At 39.8% G+C, this 20,470-nt stretch overlaps 1 protein-coding gene across 7 annotated transcripts in view; it reads left to right on the plus strand.

The window, feature by feature from the left end:
* SPAST (spastin) overlaps nucleotides 1–20,470 on the plus strand; it is a 55,137-nt gene that overhangs the window by 1,675 nt on the left and 32,992 nt on the right. The window contains exons 2-4 of one of the 7 annotated variants that reach the window (XM_065589183.1): nucleotides 3,539–3,625; nucleotides 6,844–6,927; nucleotides 13,042–13,137. The exons of 1 other annotated variant lie outside the window; for it this stretch is intronic. In XM_065589183.1, the coding sequence (XP_065445255.1) occupies nucleotides 3,539–3,625; nucleotides 6,844–6,927; nucleotides 13,042–13,137 (267 nt within the window). The remainder of the gene's footprint in view (nucleotides 1–3,538; nucleotides 3,626–6,843; nucleotides 6,928–13,041; nucleotides 13,138–20,470) is intronic. 5 more of the 7 variants (XM_042848414.2, XM_065589185.1, XM_065589186.1 and 2 more) reach the window with 5 other exon arrangements.

The following is a 20,470-nucleotide window of genomic DNA, read 5'->3' on the forward strand; positions in this document are numbered from 1 at the left end:
TTATTTTACTTTTGCCAATAACTTATAGAACTCTGGGAAACAACTAATTTAAAATAAAATACAAGGTTGAGGAAAATCATTGTATGGTTTAGATTTAAAAACAAAAACAAAGAAAAGCTATTGTCAGTGTATTTGACTTAGACCATCAGTCTACCTGCAGCAGTACAACCCTGCCAATGTTCAAAGGGGAGTCCTCTGAGGCATGGGTACTGTGCTGGGCTTTAAATTCCCCTGGAAACATCCAGCATGATTTTAAAATGTGAAGACTTAATGAAACTATGATTCTGCATAGCAGGAAGTAAAAATTGTTTCCCTCTTTAAAATCAAAATAGAGACTTTATACAGACTGCATGCGTAGTATGCCATGAAAGGGACAGACTTACTTTGGTCTGCTGCAATAACTTGGGAAGGCAGTAGTGGGCTCGGAAAGAGACTGCATGCAGCCATATCAATATAAAAAGATGTTGGTGTGACATAGGACTTGTGAGGGTACGAGGGGAAACTTAGAACTCAAGTTGGTTCAAAATTTTAATGGTAGTAAAGGTGGTGATTAAAATATACTTAAGTGTAGATAAATCTCCAGTTCTGTCAAGCACCTGTAATGGCTTATAATAACAAACTAGTGCTTATTTTTTTCAGAAGCCTGTTATAATTATAGCCTTAATACTTAAGGAGAAAAAAAATATAAGGACTAACTTGTTTGTTAAGTTTGATTTTTTTTTTCCCTTTCTCCCGACACCCCATCCCATCCCTGAAGTCCCCTCTTTTAATTGGCATGTTGTATAGTTTGTTTGTCCTAAGCAGCATGGAACTACACAAACAGTCACTCAGATTATGTTGGGAGAGAGAACCACTTACTACATTTTCTCCAGAATTTGTGCTGTTATTTAAATATTAACTAAGTAAACCTTTAATTGTAAGTGCCATCTTTCTCTGAGTTCCGTAACTTACAAGTAACTTAAAACCTGTGCAGACAAGAATCACTTCAGGAGACCAATACAAATACTTGTGGGATCAGTAGATCTTTCAGAACGTCCTGTACACCAGTATGATCATAGCCATTTTATATCTCAATTTTAGATGCCTTTCCCAGTTTCTGGTGTCCGGGGAGTAATGGTAGTGCTTTTCTTTATAACTTTTCTCAAGTTACTACTGTAATTCTCAAACCTCTATATCAGAGTCATTGAAATCTGTTGAGCAGCATGAAGCCTTCAGGTCTTGCTCTTTTCATGAGGTTGCATTTTAAAATATTACTCCTGCACTTCTAAGATTTTATAGATGTGTTATTTGGTGCATGGTGAATAGTAGTGTTTATATAAAAACATGTAGTTTATATAACTACAGCTAATACAAGCAGATATGACTTTGTAGGAGCAGATCTGTCAAATACAAAGTTGACACTATTACATCAATTTTCCCTAAAAGGAACCACACTTTAACATTTGGATCTATTAGTTACATGGGAAGCATCCATTAATCTTATGGACATAAAGGGATTTACTTATTAACGTGTGCTGAATCTGTTTTTATTCTTTTTTGGGTGCATTTTGTACAAGTTCATATGTGAAGTGATTTTTTGTTATGCATAGTTTGTGGGTCAGTTAAGATTTCTAGACTGTCCCCTGTGAATTTGTGGCCATTTTGTTTTGAAAATATATGAACTCAAGTAGGTATCTTTATAACTACCTAATGTTAATTTTTTTACACTTCTTACTTTTAGACACCTACTATAATTGGCTTGGCTTGTAACTTGCAACTACTGTGGCAATGGTTTGAAAAATCCATTTCCCCTTAGGGAATTGTGTGGAGTCAGGGACGGCTGAGCCACCAAATTCTGTAGAATTTGAGTTTTATTTTTTTTTATAAAATGACTTTTTATAATCGCAGGGATAGTCAGAATCTGGATCTATGTAGTGGTGTCTTCTTAGTTGGCCAGCAGATAGTTCAATTGTTTGTGTCAATGCCAAAACTTCCCCAGACAGAAGCAGAGTGAAATTAACAAAATATCTGGGCAGTTTCACAACTTCTCTTCAGAATCTTGTGGGCAGCAGTGAAGCTGACAGATCTTCTCAAGTTTCCTTTGGGACAGCTATAACCAGTGGCAGAGACAGACACTGGAGATATCTTGAGAAAAGGAAGCTAAAGGAGGGGTAAGGTAATAGAGACCCCCATTGTTGGAGAAGCACAGCTGCCCTTAACAGTCAGGAAGCTGGAGATGGAGGAAGGGAGTGAGATTTCTGATTACTCAAAAGGAGAAAGATGGTGGGAAGGGAGATTTAAAATATATACACTTAGTAGCCAGAGCACACGAAGTACAAGGCTTTCAACTGGGTCCTAGGGACAATGCCTAGATGCTATATTGACTGATCATACTGAATGCTAGATAACAGATGTGGGACAAAAGGTTCCGGTGCAACACCCTCACTGCTGTTTAGAAATGAGCACTTGGAAAAATCTATGGTACTTTGCTTACTTTCATTTAAGGTTTCACAAAATCTTTCCTCCCTTTACCCTGACTTTTTTCTGGAGATAGCACTACAGTTTGTGACAGCAGGTATAGGATAACAATACTTGTTATTAATACTTGATTGTTAAGCTTTTTTAATAAAACTTGTGCTAAATAGACATAGTCCTAATTTTCATAATGTGGTTAAATAGGTCATGGAATGTCTCTTTGAATATAGAAAACATATAAGAGAGAGTTAGCTAGTAGAGCTTTAAAATGAATCTGCATATTTTGGTATTTCAGTAAGTTTTACACCAACAGTATTGGATAGCGTATGTTAAATCCAGGCATGTTTTGATAGCCTTGTGTAAGCTTCCCTAAATGGCAATGTTCAGTCACCGCAGTCCTCTCTTCTCCCCTCCTGTTCCGCTATTATCCCAATGGTTAGTGCTTCTTGAAGGGGCTGACATTTGTGATGTAGGCAGTGGTTTTATGGTATGACAGAGTAACCAAAGAGGTTGGTTGTTGCACTCATTTTTCTCTTGACTTGAACCTGGGTTGTTAGAAATGAAAGCCTGGTGTACTAATTTATTAATTTATGCTTTGCCTATCACTGTAGAGTGGTGATTTTGTCACTTTTCTTTCTGGATGTTCATACCTATTAATGGTAGTTATCTTATGAACATTATCTGTAAATGGAAGATTAGGAAAGAGGGGTTTTTCCAGTGCGATTGCTTTGTGACTTGACAGCATTTTGTGTGTCAGTCCTACTGTTTCTCCTGTGAATATGCATGGTTAGTCCATTTTCTCCTTCTGGAGCTTTCAAATATTAGGAGAAAAATGTATGAAAACAAGAAAAAGTGATTGAGACTAGTGCTAAAGAGGCAGGTGTAGCACCTAAAACTATTGAAATTGACTAGATGTGAAGGTGTCCCTTTAAAAATGTTTATACAATAGTACTTTGCTCAAATGTGTAGTTTCCCCCCACATTTGTAATTAAACTCTGCTCATTACCCATCTTGCGTATCTTGTAGAAACAGTCCTTTAATTATAATTTACTACAGAAAGTAAGGGGCCCATTTCCATTTTAAGCAGGACAAAAGGAACAAGCTGTTGAATGGTATAAGAAAGGAATTGAAGAACTGGAGAAAGGAATAGCTGTCTTAGTTATTGGTCAAGGTAAGCCAATTCTTTTGTGTGTGTAAAGTTTATTCCTTAGTGATGAATATCAATTCCTGGCATTTTTCTCAGGAAAGTGGGAGAGTTAAGCATCATATTTCATTCTTCAAGTAAGTGGATAAGGAATAAACCTGGTTGGTTTGAACAGTATAGTGGAAAAGCACATACAGAATGTTTCCTAATGCAGCAGACATTCTCTCCAATGTAGGTACACAGATAGATAGGTAATTATCTCCATTTACTTTCTTCATATAGGAAAAGTGTGTGTGTGTGTATGTATGTATGTATGTATGTGTATATGTATGTATGTATATATAAAAAAAACAACTGCTACTTGGGTTTTAAGATTAACCCACTGCTCAATTATTTCTGTTCTAGCTTTCTAATACCTTAATGTGTTACACCATTGTATTTGCAAACCTTCCCTATGTTAATCTTTCTTGTCCTGCTTGATGAAATAAATATATTAAGATTGTTCAAAAGCCAAAGCAATTTTGGCTCATGAAAATGTCCATCTAAAACTTAATACCAAAATATTCTTAAAGTTAATGCATATTTGGGCATTCCTGTAGCATAAATTTCAACTTGATCCATTTAAGTTGAGGTCTGCGGATTTGTTTGTGTTTTCACTGCTCTAGAATTTTACATTGAATATAAATCAACACAGTTTTCACAGGGGTGGGTGGTATTATGTTTGAGAGACTTAAAAATACAGAAACTCCTCACTTAACGTCCTCCTGCTTAACGTTGTTTCTAAGTTACGTCGCTGCTCAATTAGGGAACATGCTCGTTTAAAGTTCTGCAGTGCTCCCTTATAACGTCGTTTGGCTGCCTGCTCTGTCCACTTCTTGTAAGATTCTGTGGAAGAGCAGCGTCTTTACAAGGGAGAATTGCACAAGTTCCTCTTCTCCGCCTCCTCCCCCTCCCTCCCAGCGCTCCCCCCACCGCCAAACAGCTGTTGGACTTTGGGAGGGTGGGGGAAGGAGCGGGGTTGCGGCTGCTCCGGAGAGGAGGTGGAGTGGTGGTAGGAAGAGGTGGGCCTGGAGTGGAGCGGGAACAGGAAGAGGCGGGCCTGGAGCATCCCCCAGCTAAGTTGGTGCCATGGATCTATTGAGGATCGATTTATCGCATCTAGTGCAGACACGATAAATCAATCCCCGATCACTCTGCCGTCGACTCCTGTACTCTACTGCATCGTGAGGCGGAAGCAGAGTCGACGGGGGAGCAGTGACAGTCGACCCCGCACCGTGAGGTAAGTCTACCTAAGATACATCCACTTCAGCTACACTATTCTCGTAGCTGAAGTTGAGTATCTTAGGTTGATCCCCCTCCCACCCCAGTGTACGCCAGGTCTTTGACACCCAAGCCAAGTTGGTGCATGCTACCATTTAGTTTGTGAAGGTTGTATGCAACAATGAGGGAGACAAAAGTGAAACAAGGTAAAGAATACAAAAAATGTAAATTATACCTGCCTCTTGGTTACTCTTCTAAAGTAACTTCACTTTGGCAAAACAAATTTAAACTGAATTAATTGTGTCCCTTCACATTTCAAAACATCAGTAATAGATTTACAAACATTACTATGGCCACTTCCTTAAAATAGAGTGCTCACAGTTTAAAAGCTTCTCTCTCTTCTTAAAGAGAACACAGCTCTGCCGGTTGTTGATAGTGAAGGGGAGTACTGTATTGTTAACTGAAATCTGTTTTACTGTTTTACAGGACAGATACAGGATATGCTTACTATAAATGATAAAATAGGAAATGTCTTCTGAGGTTGTTTCTCTCAAATAGCTGCTGCAAGAATGGGCAAATTTAAGTTTTTTTTTTTTTTAAATGATTAAGTGAGCAGAAAAGCGTGGGAACTCTCTTAATGACCTTTGATACCTTACATACAATCTGAATAAATATTTTTACCAATTTATCCTATATGACTTCAACAAAAGAACTAGGGATCAACCAATGAAATTAAAATGCAGCAGGTTTAAAACAAACAAAAGGAAGTACTTCTTCACACAATGCACAGTCAACCTGTGAAATTTGTTGCCATGGAATATCGTGAAGGCCAAAAGTGTAACTGGGTTCAAAACAGAATTAGATAAGCTCCATGAATTTAAATCCTTCAATGGCTATTAGCCAAAATGATCAGGGATACAACCCCATGCTCTAGTGTCCCTAAACCTCCAATTGCTAAAGGATGGGATTGGACCGCCTGAAATTACCCTGTTCTGTTTATTCCCTCTGAAGCATCTGGCATTGGCCACTGTCAGAGACAGTATATTGAGCTAGATCAGGGATCAGCAACCTTTGGCACACGGCTCGCCAGGGTAAGCACCCTGGTGGGCCAGGCTGGTTTGTTTACCTGCCGCAGCCACAGATTCGGCCGATCGTGGCTCCCACTAGCCGTGATTCACCGTCCCAGGCCAATGGGGGCTCTGGGAAGCGGCGCAGGCTGAGGGATGTGCTGGCTGCCGCTTTCCGCCACCCCCATTGGCCTGGAGCGGTGAACTGCGGCCAGTGGGAGCCGCAATCGGCCGAACCTGCAGACGCGGCAGGTAAACAAACCAAGCACCCTGTCAGCCTGCGTGCCAAAGGTTGCTGATCCCTTAGCTAGATGGACCATTGATCTGACCCATTAGGCTGTTATGTTTATTCACCATATTTGAGAACTGAAGCAGGTTTTTCTTGGTAGTATGGCTTTACCTGAAAAATGTACAGTAACTCCTCACTTAACGTTGTAGTTATGTTCCTGAAAAATGCAACTTTAAGTGAAACGAGGTTAAACAAATCCAATTTTCCCATAAGATTTAATGTAAACGCAGGGGGTTAGGTTCTAAGGAAATTTTGGGGGGCAGACAAAAGGCATTATATACTGTACAATACTGTACTGTGGTTGGGAAGTGCCCCTAGTTTACCCCACACAGGCACAGCCCACTGCAGGCAAGGATGCTAGGAAGCACCTTCATATGTAGACATGCACTGCAACACTCGAGTCTTCAGCTTTGTACATGCAGCTTCGTGAAGCAAACAGAGCCAATTTTGTACAGCATTGTTTTCTTTAACTTAAGATCTTTGACTAAGGCTTACATTTTATTTCCCTCTCCTCTTTTACCAGAGGGGAGAGGGAAAGGTTAGATGTCAGTTTTAATGAAGGAATTATTTTAGCACTTGTAAACATTAACTTGACATATTCCTGTTTTTAATATTGATTTTTTCTTAAGGTGATCAGTGTGAACGAGCTCGACGTCTGCAGTCTAAAATGATGACGAATTTGGCTATGGCAAAGGATCGTTTGCAGCTTCTAGGTACCAGTTGCTATTCAAAATTTGAAAAGTTGGTACACATAATGACAATGATAATGCATTAACTTAATATATTTAATTATTTAAAATGAAGAGCAAAAGTAATTGTACGCTTTTTTTAAAACAAATTCATAGTAGCGTAGTGTGGTGTTTCTCAGTCTTTTCAGGTTGGTGATCCCTTATTTGAAGTTTTAAAAAAAATTCATGAGCGCCTTACAATTACTATACAGATACCATATAATACAGCTAGTAGATTTGACTTCACAGCCTTTGAAGGTTTTGATCGCCCTGAAGTTGGTTACCCTGGACATTTTATTTTCTTTGCTTTAAAAATAATATAATTTTTCAACACCTTTCAACCCTCCAATTGCCTTTCATGACTTGCGGGGGATCACAGCCCACTGGTTGAAAAACACTGGATTTCTGCTCAATGAAACTTGTAGGTGTACTCTTTGTTCTGCAGGAAGCACTCACTACCATTTAAACCAGTTCTACATTATTAATATGGTAATTACATTAACAATCTGATTCCCGGTGTGTACTATAACTGAAGTCATTCAGTCTTATAAATAAGATTAAACAATTTAAAAACTTCAACCTCTGACTTTAATTTGATCATCTTCTTCTTCTGCTTTAATTGCTAAAGTTAAGACCATTTCATTTCAGGAGCAACATATAGTAAAGTCTGAGCTCTTATAAATGTTATGAAACTCATTGTAATGGATGTGAACACTCTACAAAAACAATACAACTGACACCTGTGATTGGGAGTAAAATGTTATTGTGTAATAATTTTGAGAATGAAAATCTGGTAGAGCATCCTTTAAATAGCACGTGCTGAAAGTGCTCTTAAATATTCTGTTTAAAAAGATTTCTCTTTTCTATTCTACTGGTGACTTGTTTTTCTGAGAGTTTTTGCAGTAGGGGAAGATGACCATTCTGGAAAGCAGCACCACGAAATGTGTTTGGGCCTGACACACTCCCACCTGATTCTCTGCCCAGGCCTCCTTACTTTCACCTTCAGCACTAGTTGTAATTTGAGGCAAGCATCCTAATTTCTTCTTGGAGCCTAATGAAGAGTCTGAGGCATGAATGTTCCTCACTTCCCTTGGCTCCCATTGCTCTCTGGCTTGATGTAGTAATAATAGCAGGGAAGAAAGTGACTGTCTCTTTTCCTGTCCTCCCATTACCTCTGGTTCTGTGCAGGGATCTGTGCTATCTCCCTATCCACTCCTGTTTCCTGTTGCTGCTTGGATCAGTGCACATTCTTGGCTCAAAACAGCAGCAGCTCATCAATATTAAATACTCTCTTGAAGAGGCTAGGGGAAAGCTCACACAGGAGCTGTCACCTGCAGGAATGTAGTTGAGCAGTGAAAATGGTGAAACTAAATGTATGCTTTGCATTCAGCTGTGTAAAGTAAACATATTTTCATGTATAGTCATCTTAGATGTAACAATAAGCTTTAAAAAAAAAAACCCCCACCAAAATCACTTCTGTTTCTTCTTAGTTGATGGTATATGTTTTATGTGTGCATTATCTGCTCCTGATGTGCCCCAGTTATGGTAGTTTGCATATGTTAGCAAACTGAGTTGAATATTGGCCATGTGTGCCCTTAAATGTATTCCTGCAAAAGGAGATATTAAAAGAAGATGAAGGTTGCAAAACTTAAGCACTCAAGTCAGGAAATGACATTAAGCGAGTACACGAAATCTTAAACTTTGCAACTTTATTTGTTTTATTGTAATCTTTAATTACACGTTCTTTGTCTCATTCTGGGTGTAGGCTGAAAGCTGAATGTGGAAGAGGTAAATAACAAATGAGGCAGGTGTCTTGTAAATCCTTGTTTCAGTCTAGTTCAAATTGTCTTTGAAGTGATATCCGTGCAAATCTACTGAAGTCATTGCTTTACTTTATTCTATATAGGTTCTTATGTCTGCTCCATCACTGTAGTTGAGCACCTGCTCCAGAGTTTTACCAGTGTAACTGAGGGCAAAATTTGGATGGGGAGCTGTCCCTTAGTGGTGAAGATCAGAATCATGCCTAAAATATTTTAAAACTAATGATAGAATTAAAGTCTATATAAGTTAAAGACTTTTAATGTGAAGCAATTATATCATTGGGTGACATCAGTTAGACTGTTCGTTATCCTTCACGTCTGTTGCACCTTTGCTTTTGTCACTTCTGTCATTCATCCTGCACACTTAATAAGGCAACATTACTGTGGAATATGTGATAATGTAACTCAAGTGTATACTGTAATGCAGATGCACAAAGGGTCTTAGATAAGGTTGCATGTGCAACTGTCATGAGGGCTTCACTTTATGATCTTAGGTTCCCATTCCTGCAATTAGATCAGTTCTGACAGACCCTTGCATCTATAAGGAGACCCATTAAAGTCAGTGCAGCTCTGTGCTTGCTTGAGGGCCTGCCTGCAGAGATCCAGTTGCAAGATCAGGGACTAAATGTTGTTTTTTCCATAGTACTATAGTAGTCTTTGAGAATTTCCCACGTTCTTTTAAAAAAAAAAAAAAAAAAAAAAAAAAAAGTCCATTCATAATGACACCTACTTTTAAATCTTTTGTCTGACCCAGTGAGAGCTACCAAATGCTTATTTCTGTCTATAGTAGAGATAGAGACACAGATGAGGGCTACCTGGCTGAAACTCAATTCAGATATGATGGAAGTGATGTTGGTAGTATAAGGAAAATAACCAGATAATGACACAGATTACATCTGTCCCTTTTAAGAGTTTGTCCAATATTTGTTGTTTGAGTTTGTCTCTCTAGGTACTGTTGCATCCCTATCTGCTGTTTAAACAATCACATAGAAGCATTGAGTGTTATAGCTTTTTTTCACGTTTGGCCAGGAGGTTGAGATCATTTATTCTGGATGTGGGCTGAGCCACTGTGATCCATGCCTTTGTTTTGAGATTAGATTACTTTTGGGCACTCTATTTAAGAGGTGGCACCTTCAATCTATTTGGGAACTGAAGCTAATGCAGAATGTCTTTTTAGCTGAGTTTATCACTGTAATGGCAGTCCAGGATATCTGGTTAGGCTAGATGCTGAATTTACAGATTATTGTATTTTGGGTTAGGATACATGGCTGCAATTTACACGTGATAAGGAGTCAAGGGACTTTGTCTAGGAATGGCAGCCAATGCACAATTATTCAAGAGGCTTGATGAAAGCTCTGAAGATCTTCAGATACCTGGCATCCCAATCAGACCATTGTATTCTGCATAAGCAGAGGCACAGGAGAGATCTTCCTGTTTTGGGAAACTGTGTAGGTTTGGAATTGGGCAGTGTCACATAAGGACATTGCTTGATGTCCCCTACCTTGGAGGAATGATAAAATTGGAGACTGACTTACTTGACTGCAAGAACTGTCTCTGAATTAGGAGGTGATGGATCAGCTCTTTCTCCGGTGGAAATGCTGTAGGATCCTACTCATCCCAGCTCTGACCAACAAGATGGTGGTGGTGTGTGACATCAGGAAGACACTTGCACTGGCAATGGGTGTTGTCTCCATTCACTGCAGAAAGATTACATGTCTTCCCACCAACACTCCCTTTAGCAGAGACCCTGGCCAAGTTCAGGCACAAAAGTTCAGTGATTTAGTCATTCCCTGCTGAGTGAAACACGTGTCCCTGTTTTGTGATGGCATTGGCTACTTGCTTCTTCTTACAGCTTTTTTATTTAAGCTTAATATATTTGTTCATAGATAAGAAATGTACAAGAACAGAGCTTCAAGAATTATGAAACTGAAGAAATTGTGTGGCTGATACATGGGTAGAGAACAAATGTTACTTTCATAGGAGTCAGAGCTAAGTGTTACCAAATGAGAAGAAATTAGAAGCTGTTTACTGTATCTGACAGGATGAGTAAAGCGTTTATTCATTTAAACTTGATGTACAATGAAAGCTGGTCACAAGGAAAAAGTAGACTGCAGTTTTTGTTGAATTTTAAGAAGCTTTATCAGAATAATACATCGAGAGAGAGACTTCAATCAAGTGCTTTTTAACTCCTTTGTTTGGGAGTGAATACTTAAATGGAAAGGGGAAATCTCCCAGGAGGAAAGTTATTAATTCTAGGTGGGGGGGAGGAGACGAGTTCTCACTTATCTAGTGGAAACATATGGTTTTTAAGGGATTCCATAACTACACTGACTCTAAAGGAAAAGAACTGCAGTACAGTACCTGCACTGTTATTTCATGTACCTTGTTAAGAAGCAAAGAATAGTATACTTTACTTTCACTTTCTCTAGTGCTGTGAATTTCTTTTCTGTTCAATTATCAGTTGGGAAATCTTTTTGTTAACTCCAAATGAAAACACTTTGACTGTCTCAAATGCTGGAAGCTACTACAAAATGCTTAGGATCAGGTCCTCTGTCCGGAAGTAGAGTCTAGGGATCAGCTGGTATAGATCAACTAATATTTTAGAGGGCTTGGCATGAGGAGGCTATAGGAGAAGAGGGATCTTAAACCTTACCTTAAATATTAGCCCAAATGAAAGTGGCTACTTTCTCTTTGCCCCCCTTAAAAAAAGGGGGGGAGGGGAGCTATATTCTATTATGGAGTGTTAAATGAGGAATCTTACAGACCATGTGTATATACTGTGTACACATAGATAATATATATACATGCACTTATTTTAAATTAGTGGATCCCCTGTCAGTAATATGTCTTTTAAGAATGAATGCCCATGTCCATACAAAGGGAAAAGTTGTGTCTAAAGTTCTAATTGTGTGTTCGGACACACGGCTTTTTCCCAGCATAGACAGGCCTTCAGGCAAAATGGAACAAGTGGGTAGCAAACAACTGGAAGGAGTTGGAAACGGTAATACGAATTATTTATATAGGTGAAATAAGTTTAAAAATTACCAGTCCCTTCTGGCACTACACCTAACTGTCTGTTGACGGTTTCTTTTAGTCATTGTGATGGGGTGGCTTTTTTTTTATTTAGACATGAAGGTTAGTGGCTTTTCAGATTGGTTCAGGGAAGGTGTTGCATGTATAAAGATAGAAAAAGTATAATTTGACTTTTATTTGTGTTTTAATAATTTGCCCATCACCATGGTAACTGAGCACAAATGTATTTCTGGGGAAAGCTAACATGGGTGATTGGGACTGGCAATATCAGCAGAGTAGGAGAACTGGGAAAGTAGATAAATAGGGAGGGGCAAAGTTGTGAAGGGCCTTAACAGCTAGGACCAAAAGTTTGTATCTATTGCAGTGAAGAAAGGGGAACCATGGAGTGACTTAAAGTGACGCATTATCAAGAATATATATAAACTTGTGGGGTTGAGGGAAGGCTCCTGTCAAAATATATATATATTGACTTATTTGTTTTATTTGTTCACTGCTAATAGCTTAGTTATGTTGTGCACATTTTTTTTGTGGCAACCCTTAATCTTAAATTATTTTAATGAAACACATTCAGATGTTACAGAAATTAAACTTTTGACTTGATCAGAAACAAGGGTATTTTACAGAATTTTTAAAAAATTACATGCAGCTGCCTAAGAAGTGAGAACTCTACAAACTTCAATTCACATTTTGAAATCCTGAAGTCACCTACCTCATTTGAGTACTAGAAACTGTCAAACAAGTTTTTTGTTTATTACAGACTCATTAAGTGTAAAATGTGGACTAGCTTACATACCTGTTTCGGTGAACCACTTCTTAGGTAAAAGAGTACTTGCAAATGGTCAGCCCAAGCTCCTAATGGAAGACTTCCAGGAACGGGATTGTCATACAAATCCCACTTTATGTCAGATGGAGTCAAGATAATAAATCCTGTGCAGTGCCTTTGGAAAAAAATCCTCATAGTGATTTTTTTTTTTTAATGGTTACTTTTAACTAATTCAACGATTGACTGCCAGTTTAAAATTGCTTTCGTAGATTTGTATTTCATATACACAAATTTTTGGTTTTTTAGGTTCATAAAGTAGTTAGCATAAATAGAAATATCCCTTTTATCTTTGACCCTTACATCAAGTATATGGAAGCTGACGTTGTCATTTCTATGTGATCAGCGTACATAAATTTCATTGGTTCATTTTTTGTTTTTTATTTGTTTATTTTGTCCTTTTTTCCCCCTCTGTTTGTTGCATAGAGAAGCTGCAGGCAGTTTTGCAAATTCCCAAGCCGCAAATGGAGGTCTATAAAGACAGTACTAACCTGGCATGCCGCAATGGACATCTCCAGTCAGGTGGGTTTGGTTTCACCAGCACTGAATTAATCAGGGGATGTCTGGGATGTCTGTCAGTTTCTGGTATGTTGCAAGGAAAATATGCTGAATTTCCTGGCCCCACATTAATTTGTTAAAATTTGTATGTTTCTGTTTTAAAGGTTTTGTAGAAATACATTCCATCCTCATAAGGCTCTTTGTTAATGCTGTTTGTTATATTGCAGTACTTGGTTGTCTCTCAAAACAGCTCTCCCTCTTTGTTGCTCCTTTTCAGGGTTTTCAAAAAGTTAGGATCCAAAAGAGTTTACCTTAATGTACTTTGATCTAGTTTCAAAGAGGACTAGATCAAAGTGCATTAATGAACTGTTCATGCACGTCAGCAGAATCCACGCAGACAGTTAGTCCACAGCAGGCTAGTGCAGGGTAGAGTCACACACCAGTTTGCCATAAACTAAATATTGGTGTAGACAAGCCCAAAAGACAGGATTCCAAAAACACTTTCCTTGTGGCTATGTATTTAAAGGAGGTTAACATGATCATACTTTAAAGTTTAAATGTTAGCTCTTGATTTCTGGCATTTCCTATTAGAAGTAATTTATTGTACTGTAGTGATAGTCAGCATAAGATGTTCTTGGAAAAAGCCTTTATTTTATTTTTGTTGTTTTGTTTTTAATATAGGACAGGTATTGATCTAAACTCACATTAGGTTGCTTTAACTAAATGTCAGTTTGTGCTTGTAATAGATTTTATATTTTCTGCTCTTTAAAGTAAAAAAAAACCACAGCAACACTTGCCATTTTTAACTATAGGTTTTCAAAAAGAACAGGAGTACTTGTGGCACCTTGGAGACTAACAAATTTATTTGAGCATAAGATTTCGTGGGCTACAGCCCACTTCTTCGGATGCATAGGTTTTCAGTTAGAGAAGGTTTTTCCCTCTTTTCTCCCAAGTGAAGGTAAGGTACCAAGAATACTAAATTGTCACAAAAAGTGTATTTCCAGTTCAAGTGCTACACACATGAAGCAAAAAGTCTCCTGAATTTCATAAACTGTTAAGAATTAGAAGGATGTTTAAAGCCAACAATATGATGTAATCAGAACTATAAGCCCAATTTACTCATACACATGCAGTTTAGACTAATCATGTTAAGTAAAATAAGGTTAAATACCAATGGAATTAACAAAACTCAGCTACAGAACTCAGAGCACAGCAATCTTAGACTAGTATGCAATCAGTCCTTAAAGTGACTGTCAACTTGAAATCTAGTCAATTGACTTAAAAAAAAAAAAAAAAAAAAAAAAAAAAAACAACACCTCTGGCCTTTTTGCAACATTAGACATAAAAACAAACAAGGAAACAATTAAACTAATTACATATGTTTTAATTATTTTGTGTCTGAACAAATACATTGTCTTCTGGAATTTTTCTGTTAGATTCGTTTTTGGTTTTGTTTGGAATGACGATGGGTTTTTTTAAAAGTCTGCATTTTTATTTTAAGTTGACATTTAAGCAAAACTTCATAACTAAATCAAGCTTAAAAACTGATAGTATGAAATGGCCTAATAAAACTTTGGTTGTCTGCATCCAGATGACTCCAAGTTTAAATATATACACCCTACCCAACTTTTGAAAAAACATAGGCTGCTTTCTCTTTCATGTTCTCCACTTTTGGTTTTTTGCTCAGTTCTCTATACTAGTTTTTCTAATGTGAATAGCCCAGGAAAAGGTTTAATAACTAGGCAGTCTTTAATTTTGGCAAGGAATAGTTCTAGCACTCGCTTCTTTTCAAAAGTTCCCCACATAAGTACAAATGATCTCCTGTCCTTTAAGGCAGGAGTCGAAACAGGAGTCTGCTTCTTCTGCAATAAGGTGATCTTATTTTAAAAACAAGTACATTTTTCTCTCATCATAGGTACTACCATAAATTAAAAGTTGTGCAGGACAGCAGAATTGCACTGGTTTCCCACATTGGGCTTAAAGCCTGTATGACAGGTTCTCAAACTGGGGGTTGGGACCCCTTGGAGTCGTGAGGTTGTTACATGGGGGGCAGGGGGAGGGGGTTGCAAGCTGTCAGCCTTCACCCCAAACTCCGCTTTGCCTGCAGCAATTATAATGGTGTTAAATATACAAAAAAGTGTTTAATTTATGTGTGTGTGGGGAGTCGCACTCAGAGGCTTGCTATGTGAAAGGGGTCACCAGTACAAAAGTTTGAGAACCACTGCTGTATGAAGAAAAATAACAGTTCCACAGTCTAAAAACTCTTCATTTCTATTAAAATGCCTTATTAGAATAAATGTTTGTTCCATTTTTTGAGTTTCAGAAACTATTATCTAAGGTACTTACATGACCTCCATTGCTCTAGTATTGCCTCCCAACCTTCAATGCAGTTATCCTCTCAACATCCCTGTGAGGTAGGGAAGTACTATATCTCCATTTTACAAATGGGAACTGAGCCACAGAGAATGCGACTCACCTAAGGTGGCACATAAGAAGTCTGTGGTGGAACAGGATCTTGAACCCAGGTCACCCCAGTCCTGGGATAGTACCCCAGCCACTGGATCTTCCTTTCTCTTATTTCTGTTATATACATCTCTCTCACGTTCACCAGCTACTCAGATAACTTTCATACTGTGAACAACAAGGTTTAATTAAAATCCATGGATATTTTTCCACCCAAGGCTGCTGAAAACGGAGATATGTTTTGCTACAGATTTGAACTGGTAAATTATGTAAGTATGCTGGATACTTACACTTAAAGAAAAATCACTGTCAAGGGGAAAGTTACACTGCCAAATTTCGGGATCAGTGGATTATTCGTATAGATTCATACTCCCCACTTCTTCAGAGTCTTTTGTAAAGAAATTCCTGAAGTAGTGAAGAGTAACTAAGTCACTCTCTCTTCTGTGTTTCAGAACATTGTATGAGCAATGGCAGAGGTAGATAATGGAATGCCTCCCCAGGTAACAAGACCTGGACTAACAGGCTAGGGTAGGTAGGGTAAAGTAATGGAGACATTTTCTCTTCTTCCTCTCCGGCCCCTCCAACTCCTGGCAGCAGCTAGGAGGCTGTAGGAAGGGACAAAGATAGTTAGTTACTTCTCCCTCTACAGCAGGGGTCGGCAACGTTCGGCACGCGGCTCGCCAGGGTAAGCACCCTGGCGGGCCGGGCCAGTTTTATTTACCCGCTGACGCGGCAGGTTCGGCCAATCGCGGCCCCCACTGGCCGCGGTTCGCCGTCCCGGGCCAATGGGGGCAGCGAGAAGCCGCGGCCAGCACATCGCTCGCCCGCGCCGCTTCTCGCCGCCCCCATTGGCCCGGGACGGCGAACCGCGGCCAGTGGGGGCCGCGATTGGCCGAACCTGCCGCGTCAGCGGGTAAATAAAACTGGCCCGGCCCGCCAGGGTGCTTACCCTGGCGAGCCGCGTGCCGAACGTTGCCGACCCCTGCTCTACAGCAAGAGGGAAGCTTCAAATTTATCAGACCTCTACTACTCACAGGTTGATCTGAAATACAGAATTCCCAAACAGGTTATAGAATGAGACTGAGAGAGAGGTATCCAAACGTGCTGCTTTTTCCTGGTATCTGGGCTTTTCATTAGGTTGTTGCTTCTTGACCTTGCTGCGGGGGATGCCACCCTTGTCTTTTCATCTGTCTGTCTAGATGTCTGGTAAATTTTTCAAGTTCTGTTGGTAAGGATAAAGTGCTTACAGTCTTGTCTTGCATTCTTTGTAAACATGCTGTCTTTAGTTCTGCGTTAGTCAGTTAATCATCCTGTCAACATCCTTCCTGCACGTACCCTTCAATTACAACGAGAAGATAAGTGTAATGTTAATTAAAAAGTGCTTTGACTTTTTTTTTCAGTTGCCACTATTACAGTGGGTCAAAGCCAAACACCTTCCAAGGCCCATTCTTCTGTCTAAGTAGCCGACTGCATTTCTCATGGCTATTCTTTGGCAGGCCTGTATCATCAAGGTTTTTCTTTGAAAGCATTATTATTATCATTGAGTCAGTCTTTAAACTCTGTGGCAGAACCTCTTTTCTGACCCTCACCTCCCAGGCCAAATACCCCCAATGTATATTCGGATGTCTCTACTTTTCATTTTGAAAATTTGGTCCCTTGAATTTTTATAAAACTCTTTACTATTGTGACACTGATGTCATCTCTTATTTGTGGAGCTAGTCATTTATAGATGCATCTGTGGAGCTCTCTAGAATGTAGAAGTGAGTAGTCTTGTGACAAAACTTATCTATGGAGAATGTTACTTAATGTACCTGTTGTTGTTGTCTTTAGACTAGATTCCAACAAACCTACCCAAATTGTTCCATAGTGATAGATACACTTTGTAATAAAAAACTGAGGCAGTAGAGGTGACTTTGTAACTTCTAGCAAGGGCAGGCACAAGTCTTTAACAAGTCTTCGTAGTTTTATTTTAATATTAATCCTATGTGAGAGATGCTTCAATAGCAATTAATTGGAATATTGCAGTACTCCTAATGTACTTACTTTGCCTTACTCCTGGATCTCAAACTATGCTGAAATTCACTTTAACGTGAACATCAAGAACCATTGGCCAAAGTACTGTACAGCTCTATGTTGATACGGTGTTAGTTTGGGTATTCAGCGTTTCGGTTTTAGCTTACACTTGAAAATGTTTGTCAGTATAGGTATACAGATAGATATATTGGCAAGCCACCTACTGGAGACGTACCTTTTACTGGTATAGCTTAAACTAGTTCCCCAAACAGAGTAAGCGATTTAAAAAAAAACAAAAACTTTCTGGTTTGTTTATTTATTTATTTATTGGGTTTTTTTTTTTTTTTGCGGGGGTGCAGTATAGGCAAAACTAGGGCTTTTGCTGGCATAGCTTCTTCAGTCAGGGGTGTGTGTGTGTGTGTGTGGGGGGGGAATTCACACTGACATAGCAATGCTGGCAAAACTTTTACATCTAGACCAGGTCTTAGTAGATTTTTAACTTACTTAAAGAGAAGTTCAGGGAATTAAGCAGTTCCTACATTTCTTTTAATTTGAATGGACGTTACTGAAATATCTGAGCGTGGATTTACTGAATGGGAATATTATAAACTTGACTATTCAGTGAAAGCTCTTCCAAGTGAATAAGGGACTAATAATTATGAATGATTTGATAGTCTTGTATTTGGTGCCCAGATACCAGTGTGATGGGTGGATCAAAATGTAAATGTAAACAATCTTTTAAGATCTCTTTTAAAATGGAAATAGATTGCATAGTCATGACTTTGTTAGCAGAGATGCACTAGAATTGCTGACTCACTGATTTTAAATCTGAATAAAACTCCTTTTCCTGTGGTTTGACATTAGTAAAAAACTTTTCAAGCAGAAACATGCTGTTCAAGAACTATCTCTTAACCGTCAAAAGCACAAAAGTTGGTTTATTCTTTTTTGAAATGAGCGAATTACTGTTTTTAATAGGAAAGCAGAATAACACATTTACAGTGAACATTGGAACAGTCTTCCTAATCCAATACTACTTTTGTTCCCCAATTTTTAGTATTGTCAAGATTGGTAATTCAACTGCATGTTTCATTGGCAGAATGTGTAAAAAGCTTATATCCTATTCAGACTGCTTCCTCATACAGTGTAGTTTGGAATCTGGGACCTTTGTTCTCCATTTCATCGCGGTGAAAGCAACTGCTTCTTTGGCAATCCTCAGACAGAATTTGGCTGTCTGCTTATTCAGGCTGGGGGTTGATGGGCTAGATGGATATATATCCTAGACTGCAAGAGGCCTTTATACCCTGATTGTTACAACTTAAATTTTCAGTGTTAGGGCTGTATGAGGAACAGACAAGTAGCAAAAACACAAGATATACAGAAACAAAGAGTAGAGGAGACTTTACCATTGGCATAATTACTGAATTGGGTTAACCAGGCCAGTATAGAACACATGTAATTCAAGTTCCAAATTGAAGCTAGGCTATCTGGTGTCTCATTCTTGAAATTTAGATATAAAAACTTAGTTCTTTATATACCAATTCAAACTTGCCAAGGCATCTCTAGATTAGGGTTGCCATACGTCCTCTTTTTCCCGGACATGTCCGGCTTTTCGGCAGTCAAACCCCCGTCCGGGGGGAATTGCCAAAAAGCCGAACATGTCCGGGAAAATGGCGGCTCTGCTCCTCCCCGACTCTTCGGCTCTGTTTAAGAGCCGGGCTGCACGAGCGCTACCAGCTTCGGGCAGCCCCGTGCCTCCAGACCCTGTGCGGCTGGAGCCTGGGAGGGGAAGTGCCTGGCTGGGGCGCAGGGTCCGGAGGCACGGGGGCTGCCCGAAGCCAGTAGCGCTCGGGCAGCCCGGCTCTTAAACAGAGCCGAAGAGGAGCGGAGCCTCCAGCCACGGTGGCTCTGCTCCTCTTCGGCTCTGTGTAACTGACACAGTGTAAGTTACGCAGAGCCGCCGCGGCTGGAGGCTCTGCTCCTCTTCGGCTCTGTTTAAGAGCCGGGCTGCCCGAGAGCTACCGGCTTCGGGCAGCCCCCGTGCCTCCGGACCCTGCGCCGCCGGAGCCCGGGAGGGGAAGTGCCCGGCTGGGGGCGCAGGGTCCGGAGGCATAGGGGCTGCCCAAAGCCCGAGCGCTACCGGATTCACGGTTTGCTGGGCAGCCTCCAGACCCTGCGCCCCCGGCGGGGCGCTTCCCCTCCCGGGCTCCAGCTGCGCTGGGGAAGCGCCGGCTGGGGGCGCAGGGTCTGGGGGCTGCCCGGCAAACCCTGAAGCCGGTAGCACTGGGGCAGCCCTTTCCCCCTGGCTGGGAGTGGAAGGGAGGAGGGGGCGGAGTTAGGGTGAGGAAGGGGCGGAGTTGGGGCGGGGCTACGGGTGGGGAAATGGGCGGGGCCAGGGTCCGTGGAGGGCCCTCTTTTTTTATTTATGAGATATGGTAACCCTATTCTAGATGTTGAGATTTCTTTAAGTCTATCATCTTGAAAAGATGATGTGACATAGTATATCCATGCAGCTTTTGGGTTGCAAAGTATCACTTTTGACCACAGAGCAAAAATCAGCCTTAATTAGTTTCTTTTTAAAAACTGCTTGTGATTTTTAGGAATATTCACAAGTATACAGCAAAATGTATCTGTTTAGGATGTGATATTTTATAGAGGTAAGCACAAGAAACTGAAGTACTGTTCTGCAGAAGATACATATCACGGTATTGCCAACCCCAAGAATCAAAAATTAATGAAATTGGCTTAAATCATGAGATCTAAACAAATTGCTTTTTTTTTGTATGCTCTTTGAATTTTTAGGCAACCCCTTTCTCCCAAATTTGTGTTGAAAATGTGATATTTTCACACTTCAGGAATATCTACACTGCAGTCAGAGCCGTGT

The sequence above is a fragment of the Chrysemys picta genome, chromosome 3 (genome assembly GCF_011386835.1).
Source record: "Chrysemys picta bellii isolate R12L10 chromosome 3, ASM1138683v2, whole genome shotgun sequence".
In the NCBI taxonomy this organism is placed as follows: domain Eukaryota; kingdom Metazoa; phylum Chordata; order Testudines; family Emydidae; genus Chrysemys; species Chrysemys picta.